The sequence below is a fragment of the Saccostrea echinata genome, unplaced genomic scaffold, assembly GCF_033153115.1.
Source record: "Saccostrea echinata isolate AGI-Se365-2 ecotype Australia unplaced genomic scaffold, CSIRO_AGI_Sech_v1 ptg000028l, whole genome shotgun sequence".
Lineage (NCBI taxonomy): Eukaryota > Metazoa > Mollusca > Bivalvia > Ostreida > Ostreidae > Saccostrea > Saccostrea echinata.
Window position 1 is genome coordinate 12,215,324 of NW_026889777.1, and position 20,399 is coordinate 12,235,722.

At 32.4% G+C, this 20,399-nt stretch overlaps 1 protein-coding gene across 1 annotated transcript in view; it reads right to left on the reverse strand.

Annotated features, from left to right (window-relative positions):
* Positions 1-10,809: 10,809 nt before the first annotated feature.
* LOC133194128 (cytochrome P450 3A11-like) overlaps positions 10,810-20,399 on the reverse strand; it is a 29,529-nt gene continuing 19,939 nt past the window's right edge. The window contains exons 8-14 of the mRNA XM_061330103.1: positions 20,145-20,272; positions 19,678-19,786; positions 19,068-19,225; positions 16,552-16,640; positions 16,189-16,326; positions 11,659-11,821; positions 10,810-11,249 (exon numbers count right to left, since the gene is read on the reverse strand). Of these exons, the coding sequence (XP_061186087.1) occupies positions 11,172-11,249; positions 11,659-11,821; positions 16,189-16,326; positions 16,552-16,640; positions 19,068-19,225; positions 19,678-19,786; positions 20,145-20,272 (863 nt within the window). The 3' untranslated portion in view covers positions 10,810-11,171. The remainder of the gene's footprint in view (positions 11,250-11,658; positions 11,822-16,188; positions 16,327-16,551; positions 16,641-19,067; positions 19,226-19,677; positions 19,787-20,144; positions 20,273-20,399) is intronic.

The window sequence follows — 20,399 nt, forward strand, 5'->3', positions numbered from 1 at the left end:
GTATTGTTTCAAAATCATGAAGTGTGAAGGGGAGGGAAGGAAGAGGGGAAGGAAGTACCAGATACCCAAAGGTCATTTTCTGTTGCCATTTTGCAATTTTTTTAAATAAAATTATTTTTATTTATTTATTTATTTATTTTTATTTATTTTTTTCCCATGTAAATAACAATCCTCCTTTTGTTTTTTTTTTTTTGAAGAATGTTTTTTTTTTTTTTTCAAATATATAATTTGAATTTTGAAATACTTTAAGTATCAGTATTTAATACCAAAACTATGAAGGACGAAATTATGGAATATTTCTGCCACGCTGGATTTTTTTCTCCTTAAATTCTAACTTAAAAGTAGGTAATTTCAATACTTTACAGTTGGAAAGTCTAGTTTTAATCTTGGCTTTTTGACATTATAGACAGCTGCTTTCTCAATGAGAATGGAACTCGCAAGTTTTTATATCTTGTGATTGGTCATCTACAAAATTACTTTGTTAAAATTATTCTGATTCTACATATAATATACTCTGAAGCTAATATTAAAAAGCTGATAGAGTTCCTCATTCACAATATCTCTGTAGTCTTTAGAGACCAGGTTTTCAATCAATTTGTTGGAATTTTGATGGGCACAAATTGAGCTCCTTTATAAGCCTACCTGTTTTTATATTCCTATTAAGTAGAATTTATTCAAAAACCTCTAAACAAAAAGAAGACTGTCGCCCTCCACACAACATTTAAATATGTCGACGACATTTTATCAATTAACAATTTACTTTCATTCAAATGTCGACTCGCTATATCCCTGTGAACTCTAGTTGCAGGTTTGTAGCTCGTTGTTGTGTTGTGGAAGTTTTCAGACCAGCGAAATACAGATCTGCAGCTAAGTGAAATCGAAATAAAAGAAACCACAGAGTCTGCCACATCTATTTCATATGGATGTTTTGCTAACTATAGATTATAATAGTCAATAACTAAATTGTATGACAAACGGGACGAATTTCCGCTTTTCTATCGTCAACTTCTCTTTATTTATGTAGTAATATTCCAACATCGATATCACCTGCATACGGTGTTTATGTTTCCAAATTGATTCAAGTGCATGCTTTGAGTACGATCAATATTTAAACCACAAGGCAAACTACTGACAAATAAGCTGATATCACAAGGATTTCAAAAACCCCGATTTAGATCAGCTTTTTGCAAATTCTACGGTCGTTATAATGACTTTGTTTGTTAATACAGCTCATTTTTGGGTCGTGTTTTGTAAGACATGTTTAATACCATTTGTTAGGTTATTGCTTTTATACTAAATTTGACTATTATTTGATCAATGCATAGGGCTCACGGCGGGTGTGGTCGGTCGACAGGGGATACCTACTCCTCTTGGGCACCTAATCCCACCTCTGGTGTTTCCAAGTGTCAGTGCTTTTGCCCTGTTTACAGATTTGTTTACTGGATTTATTAGATAGATCACTGTTCGTCATCTTCACCTGTTAGATTTACGTTTTCTCACCTTCTGCATTATTCCGGTTTTTTATGACATGCCAGTTAAAAGTTTTAAGAACTTTTTACCAATTGCAGACCAATGGATTCCACATCATATAGATTCTGTTGTTGTGTTAACCTCCTTTCCATCTCTCTTTCAGAACGGTTTTATAATCAAAATAAGCGAACTTAAATTCTAGCTACTTTCAAATACTTTAAATCGTTTTTGAAACTGACTTTTTTTTATTATTAAATGAAAATTATTTAAGAAATATTATTATACCTGTAAACCCATAAAATCAATATTATTTTGACAGATAAAAACATTTTTAATATCTATTGATTCCTGGGGAATCGAACTCTTTATTGAAGAAGTAAAAATGTTACTGTGATTTGAAATTTTAAAATTTCTTGGAAAACTTGAATTTGAGGGTCTTCCCAAATCATGAAAAAAAATGGAAAATTAAGCTCCCACGAAAATTAGTGATTTAAAAGTAGTCTTCCTGTGAAAAGTAAATGTGATAAACAATTTCTTGATTTAGATATTAAAACCTTATTATCATTTGTTTGTTTGTGGTTTTGTTAGAAAATGCACATGGAGAAATGAGACATTGTTTTTATTGGTTCTGTGGAATAATTCCAAAACATGTACTAAAAATGTGAGTGAAATTTATTTAAAACTTTATTTTTAAGAACTAATTGTTATTATCTTTCATTTTTATTTTCATCGTTTTTTTGTATTGATGAATAATTTGTGATTTTATAAAAGGATTAACAAGAGGTACCCCAGACATGGGAGCGTTTAAGATATGAAATTAAATCGTTATGAGGTCAATGAATACTATGCCAAAAGTGATAAATAAGAGTTGGAAGAACTCGTTCAATCTGTTTATGCTACAGCTTCGAATGACACAATGGTTTTTTCTTCTATTCTTTGCATTTATTGTGTTGCCCATCACCGCGCCGTGCAGCAATCATCACCATCATCGCTCAACAAAAACAGTTCGTGTCTTATAATTCATCTTTGATTTCGTATCAACGAAATTAATTTATTTTGAATAGGGAATGCACTAAAAATTAAAGAAATTGTAGTACGTACCACTCCTGGGTATCTTGCAATGCCTGTATTTTTCTTTTTAGCTCTGTATGCGAATTTTAAAATAAAGGTATTAATACCTTCTCTTCTTCGCAAATTTTGTGCTTTCCTTTGACTCATTATTGTGAAAAATACTTTAAAAGGTTTAATTTTTTGCAACGAATTTCATGCTTTGCACTAATCTCAACTTATTGATAAATTTGTACTTATATGTGAAATCAGCATACTTTACGAAGTAGGTATGTTAATCAAAGACAAAAAGTACGTGTAGTAAGTGTTTGGTTTGCAACTTGAATTTTAAATTCTCGCGTTGTGAATATTTTCTTTAATACCCACATGTCACTGTTTGTGAACTTAGTGCAGAATAAGACTTAATATATGGATTCCAGCTAGGTTAAATTCTATTCTTTATTAATGCCTCAGCCTTCAATATTTTCCGAAAGTCTTCAACAATAACCCAAGGATTTGGCAAATATAGTTTAACAAATTCTTTCTTTCTTCTATAGTCCTAATCAAGGTCTTTTCTGCTATATGAAATCGAATATATGTACCTTTATTTGAATACTCTAACAATTGAAAATAACATTAATATTACGATCTTTTACAAATGTCATTTTCTTTAGGGCACTTGGTGTTTATTCGGTGTCAAAACTGGATCTCGAGATCATCAATGATTGACTTCCAGGAAAACACCAAGGCATTCGTCAACTTTGCCAAGCTGTTCTTCAGCATTTTATATAACCTGATAACATTATTAATTCCAATTCAATATCGACTGCAATGTTTCAAAATATATTTTAAAGATGACTTACTGAGTTGATTTGTAGAATCTGTTTTGAATCAAATTCAACACAGGACTGGCCTTAAATGATAACCAACTAAGTCGCTGGTTTGAGAAAAGACAATAAAGATACCTTATATTCTCCATTTTTTAAAAATTACTTCTTTTAGACAGTTCTCCTACTGCAACAAAATACACTTGAAATTCATATTTTGCAAGTTTTTGCATATAACACAATTTCTGAAATGTAGTCTCTGAAAATAGAGAACGGTATCAAAATCTTTCTAGAAATAGGATGTAATATATATATATATATATATATATATATTACATCCTATTTCTAGAAAGATTTTGATACCGTTCTCTATTTTCAGAGACTACATTTCAGAAATTGTCTAATATGCAAAAACTTGCAAAATATGAATTTCTGCTTAAATTGAATACATACTTATATATATATATATATATATATATATATATATATATATATATATATATATATATATATATATATATATATATATATATATATATATATTTATATATACATATATATATAAGTATGTATTCAATTTAAGCAGAAAAAACACACATCTTAGAGAAAGACAACAAATCTCTTAATCAAAAGGTAAAAATAACGAACAGTGATTGATGTGTAAAAAAACAAACAAACAAACAAACAATGCAAATCTGTGAACAGAGCACTAAACATGTACCTCCGGAAATTCCAAAGGTGGGATCAGGTGCCTAAAAGGAGTAAGCATGCCCTGTCCACCGGCCACACCCACCGTGAACTTATGTTTTGACCACCGGCCACACCCACCGTGAACTTATGTTTTGACCAGGTAGACGGAGTATTCGATCATTAGTCAACCTAAGTAAATAACATTGGCCTAAAAATTGGCATGAAATATGTAAGTCAAAATACAACCCAATGCTAGGTTATATTTGCTAACAAGGTCAAGATAGCAAGTGTCACATAATAACCATATGCACCCAACGGTGAAATATTACTATATAAATAAGAAAAGTTGACAATGGAAAAGCTACAGTCATCTCGTTTGTCATACATTTTTCAGTTGTAAGTTGGCCCCTATCGTCTATAGTCAGTAAACATCCAAATATGAATCATATGTGCAGACTCTGTGTCTATTTCGAGTTCACTGGGATAAATCGAGTCGACATATGAATGGAAGTAACCGTTATTAATTGATAATACGTCGTCGATATATCTATGTCGAGTTGAAGCCCACAGAAAAGGTCATTGAAATCCCTGTAACATCAACTTATCTGTCAGTAGCCTGCCTCATTTTAAAAATTGATACTCAGAGCATGCTCTTGAGTATCAAATAAGAGATAAACACCATATGTAGGTGATGGCGTAATATTATTACATAAATAAGGAAAGTTGACGATGGAAAACTGAAATAATATGAAGTATAACGCAGTGCTTACATTTACAAAATGATTTTTTTTGTCTTGTCATGATATGAAGAAAATTTGATACAGTGAATAGAATGAGCAATAGTTTATTATCACAACATGGAATTAAAGATTTGATTTGAGGTTTAAAACATATATCAAATTCATAATAGAAAACAAAAGAAAACGCTGCTTTTTAAAGTGAGAATATCATATTGTTACCTGTGCTTGTAAAAATTGAATCTATTTTTTTTTAATTCTGCGTAAGGTATTTGAAAAATTACTGCAGCAGTTTTCAAATTGTTTAGAACGGATAGAAACAGCACAATTTGTTACGGTTAGAAACAACTTACATTAAATATATAAAAAAAAAATTTAAAAAAAAAAACCTATCAAAAATAATTGCATGAGTATAGAAATAAATTTTTGCGTCTGAAATCGGTTTTCGATGAGCTGACTTTACGATGATCGTCATTTCTAAATTCTGGAAATACAAATTATTGGACACTTAATGATTATTTAGTTGAGAAGTTATCTCTCTTATCATTAATAATCATTAAGAAGGTCCTTCTACCTGAAATATGCAGCAGAACTGATTTAATAGCAAATTGTTTATGCAGAAAAAAGAATTGTATAGAATTGTAAAATTACATTAATAAAAGATCTGGGGTCCGTTTTACAGAACAGAATATTTCATTAAATGTACATATAAAATTTAGAACGAAAGTCCATGACGAACCAAGTGTTCAGTAGTGTTAACTCCTATAATGTAGGTTACTTAAGGTTAACCAAAAAACCTATTCTAAAAAGAAGTCAATAGGATATATCAAATAGACATAAGTAAAGAAAATTACGATTAAACATGACAATCAGATAGTATTTACATCCTCTGTCAAAGTTTACCATAGTTGTAAAGAGTACATGGTCTAATTCGTTTCGATTTTCATACTGGAAAAATAAAAAAAAATATATACGTCTCCATAAAGTACGTATAAGTTTTTAATTGTCCTGGCTCCACTGTCTCCGAAATGTCCCCAAAGAAAAAGATAATATCCGTATGGAAAATTGTTATTTTATCTTTTAACAAGATATCAGTGTTGTGGAAGATCACATTTAAATTGATTAAGTTTATCTTAACTGTATTTAATTGTTCTATTTTTAAAAGAAATTTAAACTTCATAAAAAAGTTCCTGATCTGATCAATATATATATATATATATATATATATATATATATATATATATATATATATATATATATATATATATATATATATATATATATATATATATATATATATATATATATATATATATCTTTATTTCTTTAATTATTTATTTATTTCTAAAAGACAGTTTTGATGAAAAAATGAAGGATACAACATGTAGTTTTTATTGACGATCGTTTAGAGAACGATTGCTTTATTGTACTGAGTAATCTGTCAGATTGCAACTTAATTTTAAGAAAGAAAAAATTTGTACCTATGATATTATACCTGATGAACACATCCTCATAAACGTGTATGTTTCTTTTTATTGAAGTGTCGACTGGTCACGTCTGCTTTCAGCCCTATGTATTGATCAGGTGGAATGAATATTCTGCAGTCATTTATTATACAAGCAAAAAGTTATCATTTGGTATAAAATATGTCAATCAAAATACGACCTGTGATATATAATGAATAATATTTATAACAGATCAAGATTGCTAGTCCCTTGCAACTTTTACTGTACTTGGATGAAAAGTTGATAACTTTGCCAAAAATACCTACATGTAGTTTGCGGTAAAAGGTTATTTTTTGTGTTTTTGCATTGTTTTTTGTTTGTTTTTTCAGTGATTGCAGTTGTTCATCTTTGTATAAAGAAACAAATACTTTATTTGTATAAATTATTCAATAAAAGTGGCGAAAGTGGGTGGAATAATGTATTTCAATGTATTATCAAGAAATGGAAGAGAAAATATTCAATGGATATTAATACTCTTTGTTAAGCACATGATTTAAGAATATTTTACGTTTGAAAAAGTACAATTTTTTGTCAAAATGAGAAATAAACATCACATTCAATATGATGTTAAACATTAAAAAGTCTTAAAGATGTTATATCATAATAATTACTAGTATATTAATTCAATAAGATATGGTAATATATTCTTTATATCCTCAAAATTAATGGAAATTTTATATAATCAAATAATTAATTCATGTGATAACAAGATACGATACATATTTTTACATGTAGATGTACATTTACTGGTTTCGACGATCTATGGCAAATTGACTTCTGTTTGATACACTGTTGATGCAACAATAATTATATTGCGCTTCCATTTTGTAAAAGATATTTAAAAAAAAAAACATGAACCTGAAACACAACCAATAAGAGATAAAATCTGTAATTCAGGATCCTGATCTTCAATCAAAACATACTCGTTGACTCAAGTGAAATTCTGAAATGTATTATAAATAATGTCAAATAATTTTAACAGGCACATAATATAAATATTAGAAATAAACGAATTTTGTAAATGGAGACAATACTAATTTCTGATAATTGAAAAATTTTATAAGACTTGACAGAAATATTGTGCGAATGGGTATAAAAACGCTTACCAATATTAACTTTACAAAAAATTGCGGAGGAAGGGCAGAATAGGGTTACTCACAAAGTTGTACTCACTTCTATCCTGGAAGATACGTGGTAGGGTGATGAGTGACCAGAATTTTAGAGATTACAATTTGATTGGTCAATAGCTGCATATCCCAGGATATAATCTTAATTAAAAGATATTGAAATAAAATCACAATGTAAGATGATCATCTCACATGCAGTAATATGCAACACTTTTGATTTTGTCATTCAAGGAGGATACCTATGTGATTTCTATGAACATTTTTAGGTAAACTTATATTCATTTTAGGTTTTCAAGTTGATCAATTTTAATAACAGGCGGAATTTGGGAAAAGAAATGATCAACGGCATACTGATTTTTTTTTTTCATAAATTCAGTTTCACATAACATGTTGTCCTCATACTTTAATTACATTTTAGTTAAAAATTTCTTAAGTGACAATAGAATAGACAATTCCATAAAAAAAAATTCAGAGTATGTATGTAATTTCATTTGTAATAAGAAAAAATATTGCTACATCCTAAAAGACTTTTTAAAAATACATATTCAAAAGAAATTATAATTTTTAGCCTTCAGACTTGTGTCAAGGATATAAATGATTACATCTAAAGCTTGACTGATTTTTTTTTCTCTCGTGTATTTGAAAAATTTGGCTTTTTATTGTTATTCTACATTAATTATCTGAATTTTGGTCTGTAAAGTTTTAATATGAAAGAAATATGATACAATAAATCCCCCCCCTTTTTTTTGGTCTATTTGGTCAATTTTTCAAATCTAAGCCCAAAAAAAAATATATGCTTTCTTTAAAAAAAAAATATAGATTTTAAAGTGATCCTATTTAACCATATTTTGTTGCACTCCTGACAGCTGATAGGGATTCTTTTTTGTTTAAGAAACATCGCTTTCAAAATTATAACACACAATAACTTATTCAAAGTTTTCCAAGCACTTCAATGATTTTATATATTTTTATCATTTACGGCAAGTTTTTCATACTTTCTTGACGTCAAAATATAGTTTTTTGCTTTTGTAATATATATTTAAAAACATATTTAGTGATTTAAAAAAAACTATGTTGTAAATTGATAGTAAAATGTCCACAATTGTCTGAAATTTGTTGATAGTGTAGATAGACATCATGAATTCAACTACTAACAGTATCAAACATTTCTGCAATTTACTATTATATGATAGATATAGTTCATTAATAACTACAAAAGAATTTTGTTGTACTTCTGACTCCTGAATTCATGAAAATTTGGTGGCATCTTTTTAAAAATTTTCTTCTCAAGAACCACTGGACAGGAAAAGATGAAACTTATGTGAAAGGTTCATTACATACACTAGATTCAATTATGTTCATATAATAACACCAGGGAGTAGGGCGGGGCCACAAGAGGCGGTCAAAGTTTTTCAGAGGAATATACAGGAAATGTCATTAAAAATCTTCTTCTCAAGAACAGCAAATCCATGATTAGTCACATTATTATAGAGGTATTGTAGGTTCAAGTTTGTTCCAATCATGACCCTTGGGAGTAGGGCAGGGCCACAACAGGGGACCAAAGTTCACATAGGAATATATAGGAAATATCTTTTAAAAAAATTCGTCTCAAGAACAGTTTAACCATTATTAGTTATATTTATATCGAAGTATCCTCAGATAGTGTAGATCAGTTATTCAAATCATGACCCCTGGAGAAGGAACGGGGCCACAACCGTGGGTCAAAGTTTTACACGGGAATATTAAGGTGTAATGGTTAAACGCATTGAATACTTCATATATTGGAATGACCTGACAACTCTTAAAATGGACTAGCCAAATGGTATATAACGCAAAGTTTTGGGAAAATCAGGAATTCAGAAGCTAGCTGAAGAAGTTGGTCGTTGGAGCGGTAATAAAGAAGTTTAGGGTAAGAGCAAAATAAAAGAATAAAAGTATAAAATGAGCACCAGTGGCAAGTATCCTAGGGAATTGATATTAAGATCTGGATGCAGTAAATCTGAAGAAGATTGGACACCAGGTTCTTATCTATCGATAGGAAGCTAGGAGAGAAACACGGTGCAAGTAGTACAGTCCCCAGTCTTCGTCTCAAGATAAGAGAAAAAAATCAATACTGTGTGTTTTACCCTCAGACAGAGCTGTCTTAATAATCATTCCAACCATTAACTCAGAGTAAGGGGAAAAACCTATATACCCTTGTAAGAACCTGATCGTACATTTACATAAGAAATATCTTTAAAAATTTTCTTCTCAAAAACAACTAAGCCATAATTAGTTATATCTATACAGAAGCAACCTTAAGTATTGTAGAATCAAGCGTGTTCAAATTATGACCCCCAAGGGTTTGGGGCACATCAGAGGGTCACAATTTTACATAGGAATCATCTTGAGGTAGCGTACATTCAAATTTGTTCAAATTTAGGGTGGGTAGAGTGAGGCCACAATGAGCGATCAGAGTTTTACATAGGAATACATATACATACGGAAAAATTCTTTAAAAATTCTTCTGCTCAAGAACAGCAAAGCCATGATTAGTAATATTGATATGGAAGCCTCCTGGGGTAGTATAAATTAAAGTCCCCCTCCGTAAACTTTTATTGATTTATTCATTTATGATTTTCTAAAAAGGGTTCACAAGAGGTACCCCCTCCCCCGACATGGGAATGTGAGAGATAAGGACGTATATGAATTATTTAATTTTAAATAGAAAATGCACTAATAAAAGACTTTTAAAATTTAAAATATTGATAATTTTTCTACTTTGAAAATTCTGTGCTTTCCTTGGACTCCTCATTGTGGAAATACTTTGAAAGGTTTTTGACAAGTCTGAATCCTTTTTCAAAATGACCATGTAATTAGTTTGTCTGCTAAATACCCAGGGGTAGAGAAGAAGACCTTTTAAAGAAATCATACATTTTCAGTAAATGATCAATAGATCCCCGCCCTAACACCAGAACCCCTGACTCAAGGTCCATAAATTTTAAAATTTTGAAAGAGGCACCCTTGTTTATCATAACCATGTACTTAGTTTATCTGCTAAATACCCAGGAGCAAAATAAAAGATTTTCAAAGAATTAAGGTATTTAACTATTTACTTCCTTTGTGGATGCTGCAATGTCAAACCATCACAGTTTCATTGAACACGAATAGAATACGCTTTCAACAAAAGAAATGAAAGAAGTTAAAGATAAGAAAGGACGTGAATGACAGTAATGATCGCCATCTACCTCCCAGTAAATTTTCAAACTGTCATCATAGTCCATTGACTTTGATTTATATAATATTTTTATTGAGTTTAACAAAGTTTGAATTATTTGTCAAAAGAAAAATGATGATGAAAATTCCTTTCCATGAAAGTTTATTTTATATGTGTTGATATTGAAAGTTTCTAGAGTAATAACAATACTGACGATATGACATCAAACTTTATTTTAATGTTGTACCAATGTAAAGAAAACATATTCAAGTTTAGGTTTCTTTTTTTCATCACTATGCTACATATAAGTATATTAAAGTATAAAACTATATAATAATGTTAAACTTTTCACATTTTTATTATCTTCATAGGAACCTTTGGCTATATAGTTTGAATACTAAACATTCAAAATACTTAGAAAAAATACAGCATCATTTTATGTTGCTAAAAAGGAATGTTCTATTTATATGATACATGTACTAGTATTGTAAAGTATACAAGATATACTTTTATCCGTTTTAAGACACACTTATGTTTGCTATTTACTGTATGAATATGAACGTTTCTGATGTTCAAGCTCTGGGTTCCAGCAGTAGTTTGACACCATTTTCTGGCTTTAGTAGTCCTGCTTTAGATATCGTCAGTGGAATCTGAAAAGTGATAATTAATATCAGAATTAAATTTGACTTAATTGTTAAAATTTGTTCGTTAGAAAAGGGTTTAAGAGAGTATGAACACTTTAATTGATATATTACACTGTACATATACATGCAAATTGTACACACCTAAAGAAAATTTCCACCCGTAAAAAATGTTTTCGACAAAGAATAAACCTCCCAAGCTACATTACTGTCAGCATATAATGCAAGCAGAGACATAGATTTATATATATATATATATATATATATATATATATATATATATATATATATATATATATATATATATATATATATATATATATGTCTCTGATGCAAGACAATAAAGATTGTAATTTTTTTTTTTTTGGTTGGAATTGAATCCATATTCATGATAGACCATTGTATATAAAGTCTCTACCTCTGTTTCCGCACAAGTTTTGAATCTGTAATGTTGAAGAATGTAGGTCATTGCAAACTTCATCTCCACCTGGGCGAGGCGCATGCCTATGCAGCTGCGCGGTCCATGTCCAAACGGGAGATAGGCATAAGAATGTCTCTTAGCTTTGTTTTCCGGAGTAAACCTTGAAAAAAATTAGATTAAAATTCATGTTTGAAAAACTTAAATGTTTTTGCAGAATCATGAAAAACTACTGCATATATACGTAGCATTTACAATCAATGTATTAAGCAGCTGTAATTTGGAATAAAAATTATTTGCTTTGATACTTATGATTTAGTATAACTTGAGTACTTTGAGCAAGCTCGCAAAATTAAATCTCCCGTTCCTAATTTTTTTTAGGTGCCCAACTACATTTTTTTCAAAGCTTGCCAAAATGACCTGGTTTCATGAAAATGAAATACCTTCTTTGTGTGAACTTGCAATGTTTCTTTATTAGAAAACTATGGACCGGACATGAATTTTACTCTCTGCTAGTGACCTTGACCTTGCCAAATTGATGTTAGGTCAAAATTATGGAATACCCTAAGCTTACATGTAATCTTTGAAGTCTTTCTGCAACTGACATTGGGCTTGCCCAAATGACCTTAGATCAAGATCATGACAGAATCTTAAATCATAAGCAATCTTTGCCTCAATTATCAACTTCCAATGTTTCTTTGCTATAGAGCTATGGTCCTGGCATGAATTATGCACTTTTTTGCCAGTGACTTTGAACTTGTTACAAGGTCAAAATACATCCTAAAGACATAAGCAGTCTTTGTATCAAGTACAATTGCAGGGATAGACGGACAAAAAGATTCCTATTTGCCCTTCAAACTTCGTTTGCAGGGGTATTAAAATATTTCAAGGCTGTATTCAAAATAAAATTCATTCGAGGGTAGGAGCAAGGTTCATTTAGGACCTTTTCAGCCCTGTGAATTTCTAAAAACCAAAACTGTTAAGTTTTGGCTGACATTGTATCAAATATCACTCATGGGGGCTGTTTATTTATTGTAATTGACGTAATTTTCCCTTTAGTCAATGCATTATGACATCACGAAATGGGTATTTTTTCTATCTCCTGAAAATTCCTTTAAAAATGGCCATAAGTTTAAGTATTTTTCAATACTTAACAAAGACCACGACCTCTGATCAAAAATATGCAATTATAAATGAAAGATCTATTTCTGAAGATTATAAGATGTTTTATTTTTTGGATCAAGGAGTATGCTCATTTTTAATTATTTGCTGAAGGTACTCAAATATACCCGTTTTCTACAAAATTCAAGATCATTGCAATTTCACAAAGCCTGTTTTCCAATATCTGGACCCTCAAAAGAAACTTTGTTATGGGAAACGAATGCACAAAGCCTCTACTTTATTTTGCATAGACAAAGGCTAGGGTGATTGTCAATTAATTGGTATAAGGACAGTGCCATTTTATGCATTAAGTGAAGCTAGCTCTTTTTCCACTTTTTAGGTCACATGAATCATGCACTCAGTTGACCTATTGTATCTGTTTTCGTCCGTCGGCGAGGACATATGTCGTCCATCTTGCGTTAACATTTTAATATTATCGGGTTCTTTTCTTGAACTGTTGAACCGATTTTAACCATCTTTGGCATATTGCATCTATGAGTAAAGGGGAACAAAATTGTGAATTCCATGGTCCTTGCCCCCTGGGGCCTTAGGAGTGGGATTAAAACAGAAAAAAAAATTAGTTCTATCTTTAAAAATTCTTCTTCTTTACTCCTGGACATCAAACAGTCAGATTGTCATGATTGTAATAATTATTAAGCCCTCTACCACAGTTGTAAAATCCATGCATATTTTCCCCATACAAAGAGTACTTTCATAGTTTTTAATGATAAGGTAGACTTAAATAATAGTAAACAAGAGGTCCGTGGGCCACATCGCTCACCTGAGCACAATGGCTAGGAAAAAGCACAAATCACTTCAGTATTGAAAAGTTTAAAAGGGGGGGGCTTGGATTTTGAACTACCTGAGGATGATTCCATATCAATATAACAAATGGCTTTGCTGTTCTTGAGCAGAAGATTTTTAAAGATTTTTTTCCTATATATTCCCTTGTTAAGAATTTGATCACCCATTGTGGACCCTCCCTCCCCCCCCCCCCTTGAACAAACTTGAATCTATACTACCTGAGGATTCTTCCATATCAATATGACTAAACATGGCTTTTCTGTTGTTGAAAAGATTTTTTCCTATATATTCCTATGTGAAAATTTGATCCCACATTGTGGCCCCACCCTACCCCTGGGGGTTATGATTTGAACAAGCTTGAATCTACACTACCTGAAGATGCTTCCACATCAATATGACAAAACATGGCTTTGCTGTTCTTGAGAAGATTTTTCAAGTTTTTCCCCCTATATATTCCTATGTAAAACTATGATCCCTCATTGTGGCCCCACCCTACCCCCAGGGATCATGATTTGAACAAACTTGAATCTACACTAACTGAGGATGCTTCCATATCAATATGACAAAACATGACTTTGCTGTTCTTGAGAAGAAGATTTTTAAAGTTTTTTCCTATATACTCCAATGTAAAACTTTTATCCCCCATTGTGGCCCAACCCTAACCCTGTGGGTCATGATTCGAACAAGGTTAAATCTACACTATCTGAGAATGCTTCCATATCAATATGACTTAACAAGGCTTTGCTGTTCTTGAGAAGAAGATTTATCAAGTTTTTTTTCTGTATATTCCTATGTAAAACTTCGATCGCCCATTGTGGCCCCACCCTACCCCCAGGGGTCATGACTGGATACAAACTTGAATCTACACTACCTGAGGATGAATCCACATCAATATGACTAATTGTGACTTCGTTGTTCTTGAGAAGAAGATTTTTAAAGATTTTTTTCTATATATTTCTATGTAAAACTTTGATCCCCCATTGTGGCCCCACCCTACCCCTGGGAATCATGATTTGTACAAACTTTAATCTACACTACCTGAGGATGATTCCTTATCAATATGACTAATTGTGGCTTTGTTGTTCTTGAGAAAAAGATTTTTAAAGATTTTTTTCTATAAATTCCTATGTAAAATTTTGATCCCCCTTACCCCCCCTCCCGGGGGTCATGATTTGTACAACCTTGAATCTACACTACCTGAAGATGATTCCTTATCAATATGACTAATTGTGGCTTTGTTGTTTTTGAGAAAAACAATTTCAAGGTTTTTCCTATATATTTCTATGTAAAACTTTGATCCCCCATTGTGACCCCACCCTACCCCCGGGGGTCATGATTTGAACAAAATTGAATCTGCACTACCTGAGGATGATTCCATATCAATATGGCTAATTGTTGCTTTGTTGTTCTAGAGAAGAAGGTTTTTAAAGATTTATTCCTTTATATTCCTATGTAAAAATTTGATCCCCCATGTGGCCCCACCCTACCCCGGGGGGTCATGATTTGAACAAACTTAAATTTACACTATGTAATGAAGGTCTCACATAAGTTTCAACTTTTACAGCCCAGTGGTTCTTGAGAAGAAGATTTTTAAAAGATACCACCAAATTTTTACTAATTCTTAATTATCTCCCCTTGAAAGAGGGTGTAACCCTTCATTTGAACAAACTTGAATCCCCTTAACCCAAAGATGCTTTGTGGCAAGTTTGGTTGAAATTGGCCGAGTGGTTCTGGAGAAGAAGTCGAAAATGTGAAAAGTTTACAGACGGACGGACGGGCGGACAGACAGACAGACGGACAGACGGACGACGGACAAAATGTGATCAGAAAAGCTCACTTGAGCCTTCGGCTCAGGTGAGCTAAAAAAAGGAGACAAAAATAACTCATTTTATTAATTGTTTTTCAAAGACCAAAAGAGGTCAACTGAGAGGTAAAAATATGGGATTAAATAAAGTATTTTTTGTTTATTGTTTAACGTCCCAATCGATAATTTTCACTCATATTGGGATGCCACCACTTGCCGGTGGAGAGCTGCAAATTTTTTTTACCTATACTCGGCACATAGGGCCATTGAGTGGTGAGGGATCTTTTTTGTGCCAGCACCCACTGCGACACGGGACCTCGGTTTATAGGATCTCATCCGAAGGACCGGTCTCCACGTTCCACAGTGGGATTCGAACCCGCTACGTAAGGATCAACTTCTTACTCCGCGACTTTAGAGCGAACGCTCTAACCACTGCGCCACGCGGGTAACAAATACAGTATTGAAGGACTATTATTTTGATAATAGTTTGCTCGGTGGTAGTGATAAATGTGGGCAAGTAGAACGTATGAGTACAAGACTAAGTATTTCGTTGATCCTGATAATCTTATTTCTCTTTCTCTTAGGTAACACAGCTTCATCTATCAGTTTCAGGTTATACTTGGATGCTCTAAATTGTGGTATTATACGCAAGTGACCGTTATGGCCCTTGGGCCTCTTGTTTATTCAATTCATCATTTATTTTTAAATTCGTCGACATCGAATTATAAAAGATTGGTTTTCATATAGACCTGTTTCCTCACCTGTCTGGGTCAAATTTCTCGGGATCCTCCCAGTACTTGGGGTCCCTGTGTATGCTGTATATGGGGAAAGAAATATCGGTGCCCTTGGGAATTGTGTAATTCTCAATAACGATGTCCTTCTCAGCAAGTCGGTTAGTTCTGTAATGCAAAAGTATGTGCTAAGTTTAGAAAGAGTAAAAATAAATGCCCCCCTCCCCATTTTCTCACAAATTTCCGTTGAAATAAATAATGAAGTATCAAAGAATACCCTCTCCCTAACTCGATATTGTTTTTAATGTGTCTTGTCTCTACTACACATAATAAAGAAATTTAATACAACCTGTATGTATTGATATTAGTAATGATGAATCTATATTGTGATACCTGGCAGCTGAGGGGTACAGTCTCAGTGTCTCACAGAACACTCTGTCCAGGTAGTCCAGTTTCTGTACATTGTCATAATCAGGACACTCCTGTCAACGTCCAGATACAGGTAAATAATTACATGATGTTAAAATAATGTTATTGTAATGACATAATACAGGCCAAGTAATTGGACATAAACAAAACCAATAATTAATATTAAAACAAGATGTGTTTGTGAAACACTGATGCCCCCGTATGGCAATTAAAGCAAAGGTTAAACTTTCTCAAATGCAAATCAAATATGTTGTTACCCAAAGTAAGGTTTTGTCTCAAGGAATATATCCGTGAAATATGAAAGCCCTAGCAGCAACCATTGAATAGATATGGAAAAGGTTAAAGTTTTTTTTCAAAAGTATGTCAAACATCAAGGTCAAGCTCAAATGGTCAAAATTAATGGTGCCCAAGGAAAGGCCTTCTCCCAAGAAATACACAGGTGAAATATGAAAGCTGAAGCACCAATCGTTCAAAAGTTATGACCAAGGTTCAAGTTTTTCAAAGTAGGTCAGACTCCTAGGTCAAGGTCAAAAGGTCCAAGATGTTTGTATACGAAGGAACGTCTGGTCACAAGGATTACACATGTGAAGTATGAAAGCCCTAGCCCCAATTGTTCAAAAGTTATGGCCAAGGTTAATGTTGGGTAAAATTTTGCAAACCTGGGTCAAACTCCAAGGTCAAAAGGTCAAATATGGTGGTACCCAAAGAAAGGTCTTGCCACAAAAAATACACATGTGAAATATGAAATCCATAGCTCCAACCAATCAAAAGTTATGGGAAGGGTTAAAGTTTTTGCGGACAAACAGGCAAAGAGATAGACGGACGGACAGGGCAAAAACTATATACCCCCGAATCTTCGATACGGGGGCATAAAAAGAAAAATATTCAAGTAAATGTCATAGTAGTTATATATACCATTTTATATCCATATAATACTGTGAGGATGTTTGTATGTCTGAGCCGAAGGCTAGAGTGAGCTTTTCTGATCAAAATTTGTCCGTAATCTGTCGTTTGTCGTTGTTGTAAATTTTTTACAATATCCAGTTTCAACCAGAGTATTCTTGGGTACAGGGGACTCAAGTTTGTTCAAATGAAGGGTCACACCCTCTTCCAAGGGGGAGATAATTAAGAAATAATGAAACTTGTGTGAGGTCATTTGAAATTTTCTTCTTAAGAATCACTTGAGAAAAGATGAAACTTATGTGAAAGCTTTCTGACATGTGTAGATTCAAGTTTATTTAAATCATGATCCCATGGGGTAGGGTGTGGCACAGGCACTTGACGTTTTAAATCTTTCTCTTTATTGATAAAAATATCCCAATACTGTTGTTATTATTATAGTAATGGGATATTTTTATCAATAAAGAGAAAGATTTAAAACCTCAAGTGCCTGTGGGGTGTGGCCACAATGTGCAATAAAAGTTATACTCAGGAATATATGGGAATTTAAAAAAAAAAAAAATCTTCTTCTCAAGAACAGCAAAGCCATAATTGGTCATATTAATGTGGATCAAAGCATCTTCGGGTAGTGAAGATTCAAGATTGTTTAATTCATGACCCCCAGGGGTAGGGCAGGGTAATCAAAGTTTTATATAGTATTAGAAATTTATAGGAAAAATCTTGAAAAATCATCATCTCAAGAACACCAAAGCTTTGATTAGTCATATTAATATAAAAGCAAACATTAGGTAGTATAGATTCAAGTTTGTTCAAATCATGACCTGGAGGGGGGAGGGGGGTTAGGAGGCCACAATAGGGGGTCAAAGTTATACACTGGAATATAGAGGAATAAAAGAACAGCAAAGCCATGATGAGTGATATTAATACAAGTGCATCCTGAGGTAGTGCAGATGCAACTTTGTTCAAATCATCCCCCTTCCCAGGTTGAAACAGTTAAGATTTTATCGTAGACGAAGTGTTCAGATGATCAATGTGGCTCATGAGCCTCTTTTTTAAAGTTAAAATCACTTGGACATGATGGAAAACAGCTTCCTTTGATTTCAAAATTTAAAGTGACTTTAGGTTTTTATTGATGTTAAACTTTAATTCCAAAAATTATTTTATATCATCCAGAATTTAACTGACATTACAGGCACCTAGTATCGGGGGAGGGGATAGTTGGGACTTCTTCCCTAGAATACTTTTGCTATTAATTTCCATGACCCCCACTTTTTGTTGAAAACATAATCCCCCTCCCATAGATTTTCTCCTTAATTATAGTTTGTCGAGTTTGTGCAATATTATTTTTTTCCTTGTCGTAGTTTTTAACTTTTTCTGGCTGCACTCCATCCCATCCCCACCCTGACTTTGAAAACTAATAAATTTCTACGGTTTTTCCATTTACATGAAATATAAATGATGATAAGATCGATTGATACTTATATTTATGAAATCATGTAGAGCATTAAGCTTTGTAGATATGGTATTAATAAACATAAATATTTGTTTTTAATTAATGTAAAGAAACATAGTCAGCTAACCTTCCCAAGAACGGTGTCGATCTCGTCAATCAGTTTTTCTTGACATTCCGGATTTGTGGCGAGATTATACGAGGCAAAAGTGAGAGCATTAGAGGTGGTGTCATACCCGACCAACATGAACAGAATCGAATTTCCCAGAACTTCCTCCATCGATAATCCTGGAAATTGATAAATTGGTTTTATCGATCGCAACAACTTTTCACCCCTCAATTTTATCTACATCGTCGAAAACCCATGGTTAATCTGACCATGCACGTTTCCGGCTATATGTTTTATCTAATAAACTTTCTTGTTCTTCTTTGGTGTTCAAAAACATCCTCTTACTCTGTTATCAAAGTATTAATCCTAAAGATTAATTGTTCTTTTCATTTACATGTATATCTCTTGAATAGAATAAGCATCATTGACTAAAGTTTTATTTCAATGGACTGTAACTGCACAGTTGTAACTGAACTGGAGAGAAAATTTGGAAAGACATACCAGAGATAGCTTACCATAGGGGAGGAGGTTAATTTTAACAATATTGAATCTTTCTAAGGAATATTTGTCCGAATTTTCTGTCCCAGAGAGTAACAGCTCTGCAGCTAAATGGACTGGTTCTATTGCTTACCTCTTGTCTTCCATTTTTCAGCGTCTTCGTAATTCTGTTTTACTTCATTATCGTTGACGTCAATATCATGGTGCGCATTTAACATCATCTGCAGCAGGTCTTTGCGTTTCTACCAAGATAAAGACAGTATTTTTATATTCTGATATACTATATAGGAGTTATTACACATGTTTTGCATCCTTAAGGTTCACTGACCCCCTGACAAAGAGAGATAACTCTCAATGGGATTAAAGACTATTGTTCTTCTTAAGCTGTCAAGTTAAAAGCGATATCCGTCAAATGTTGCAACGCATGGTTTGCTGAAATAGTTTGCATTTCAATTATTATTCAGAGTTGTTTTTTTTAGTAAATCATTAACATTAAAGCAAAATATTACTTGAGAGGATAGAGGGGTGTTAAACTTTAACAATAAAATAAACAATCAGTCTAGTTTAAGAAAAAATGAGTGTATTAAATGTTACGTGTACCTCGTTGTCATCTTCTCGGAGACCAATGGCTTGGTTGGTAACATTTCTGAAGAAAGCCATAGGTTCAATTTGATTCAAAGGGGACTTCCCAAACCAGTCCAAGACAGCATCAAATTTTGGAAACATCACTAAAAATAAAATTATAGTATTCAAATACATTTGGAGAAATCCAGACAATTTGATGTAAATAATCATTTCTACAAATGTTTCATGAGTTTTTTCTATCTAAAAATATGGTTATTCGCTTTTATTGAA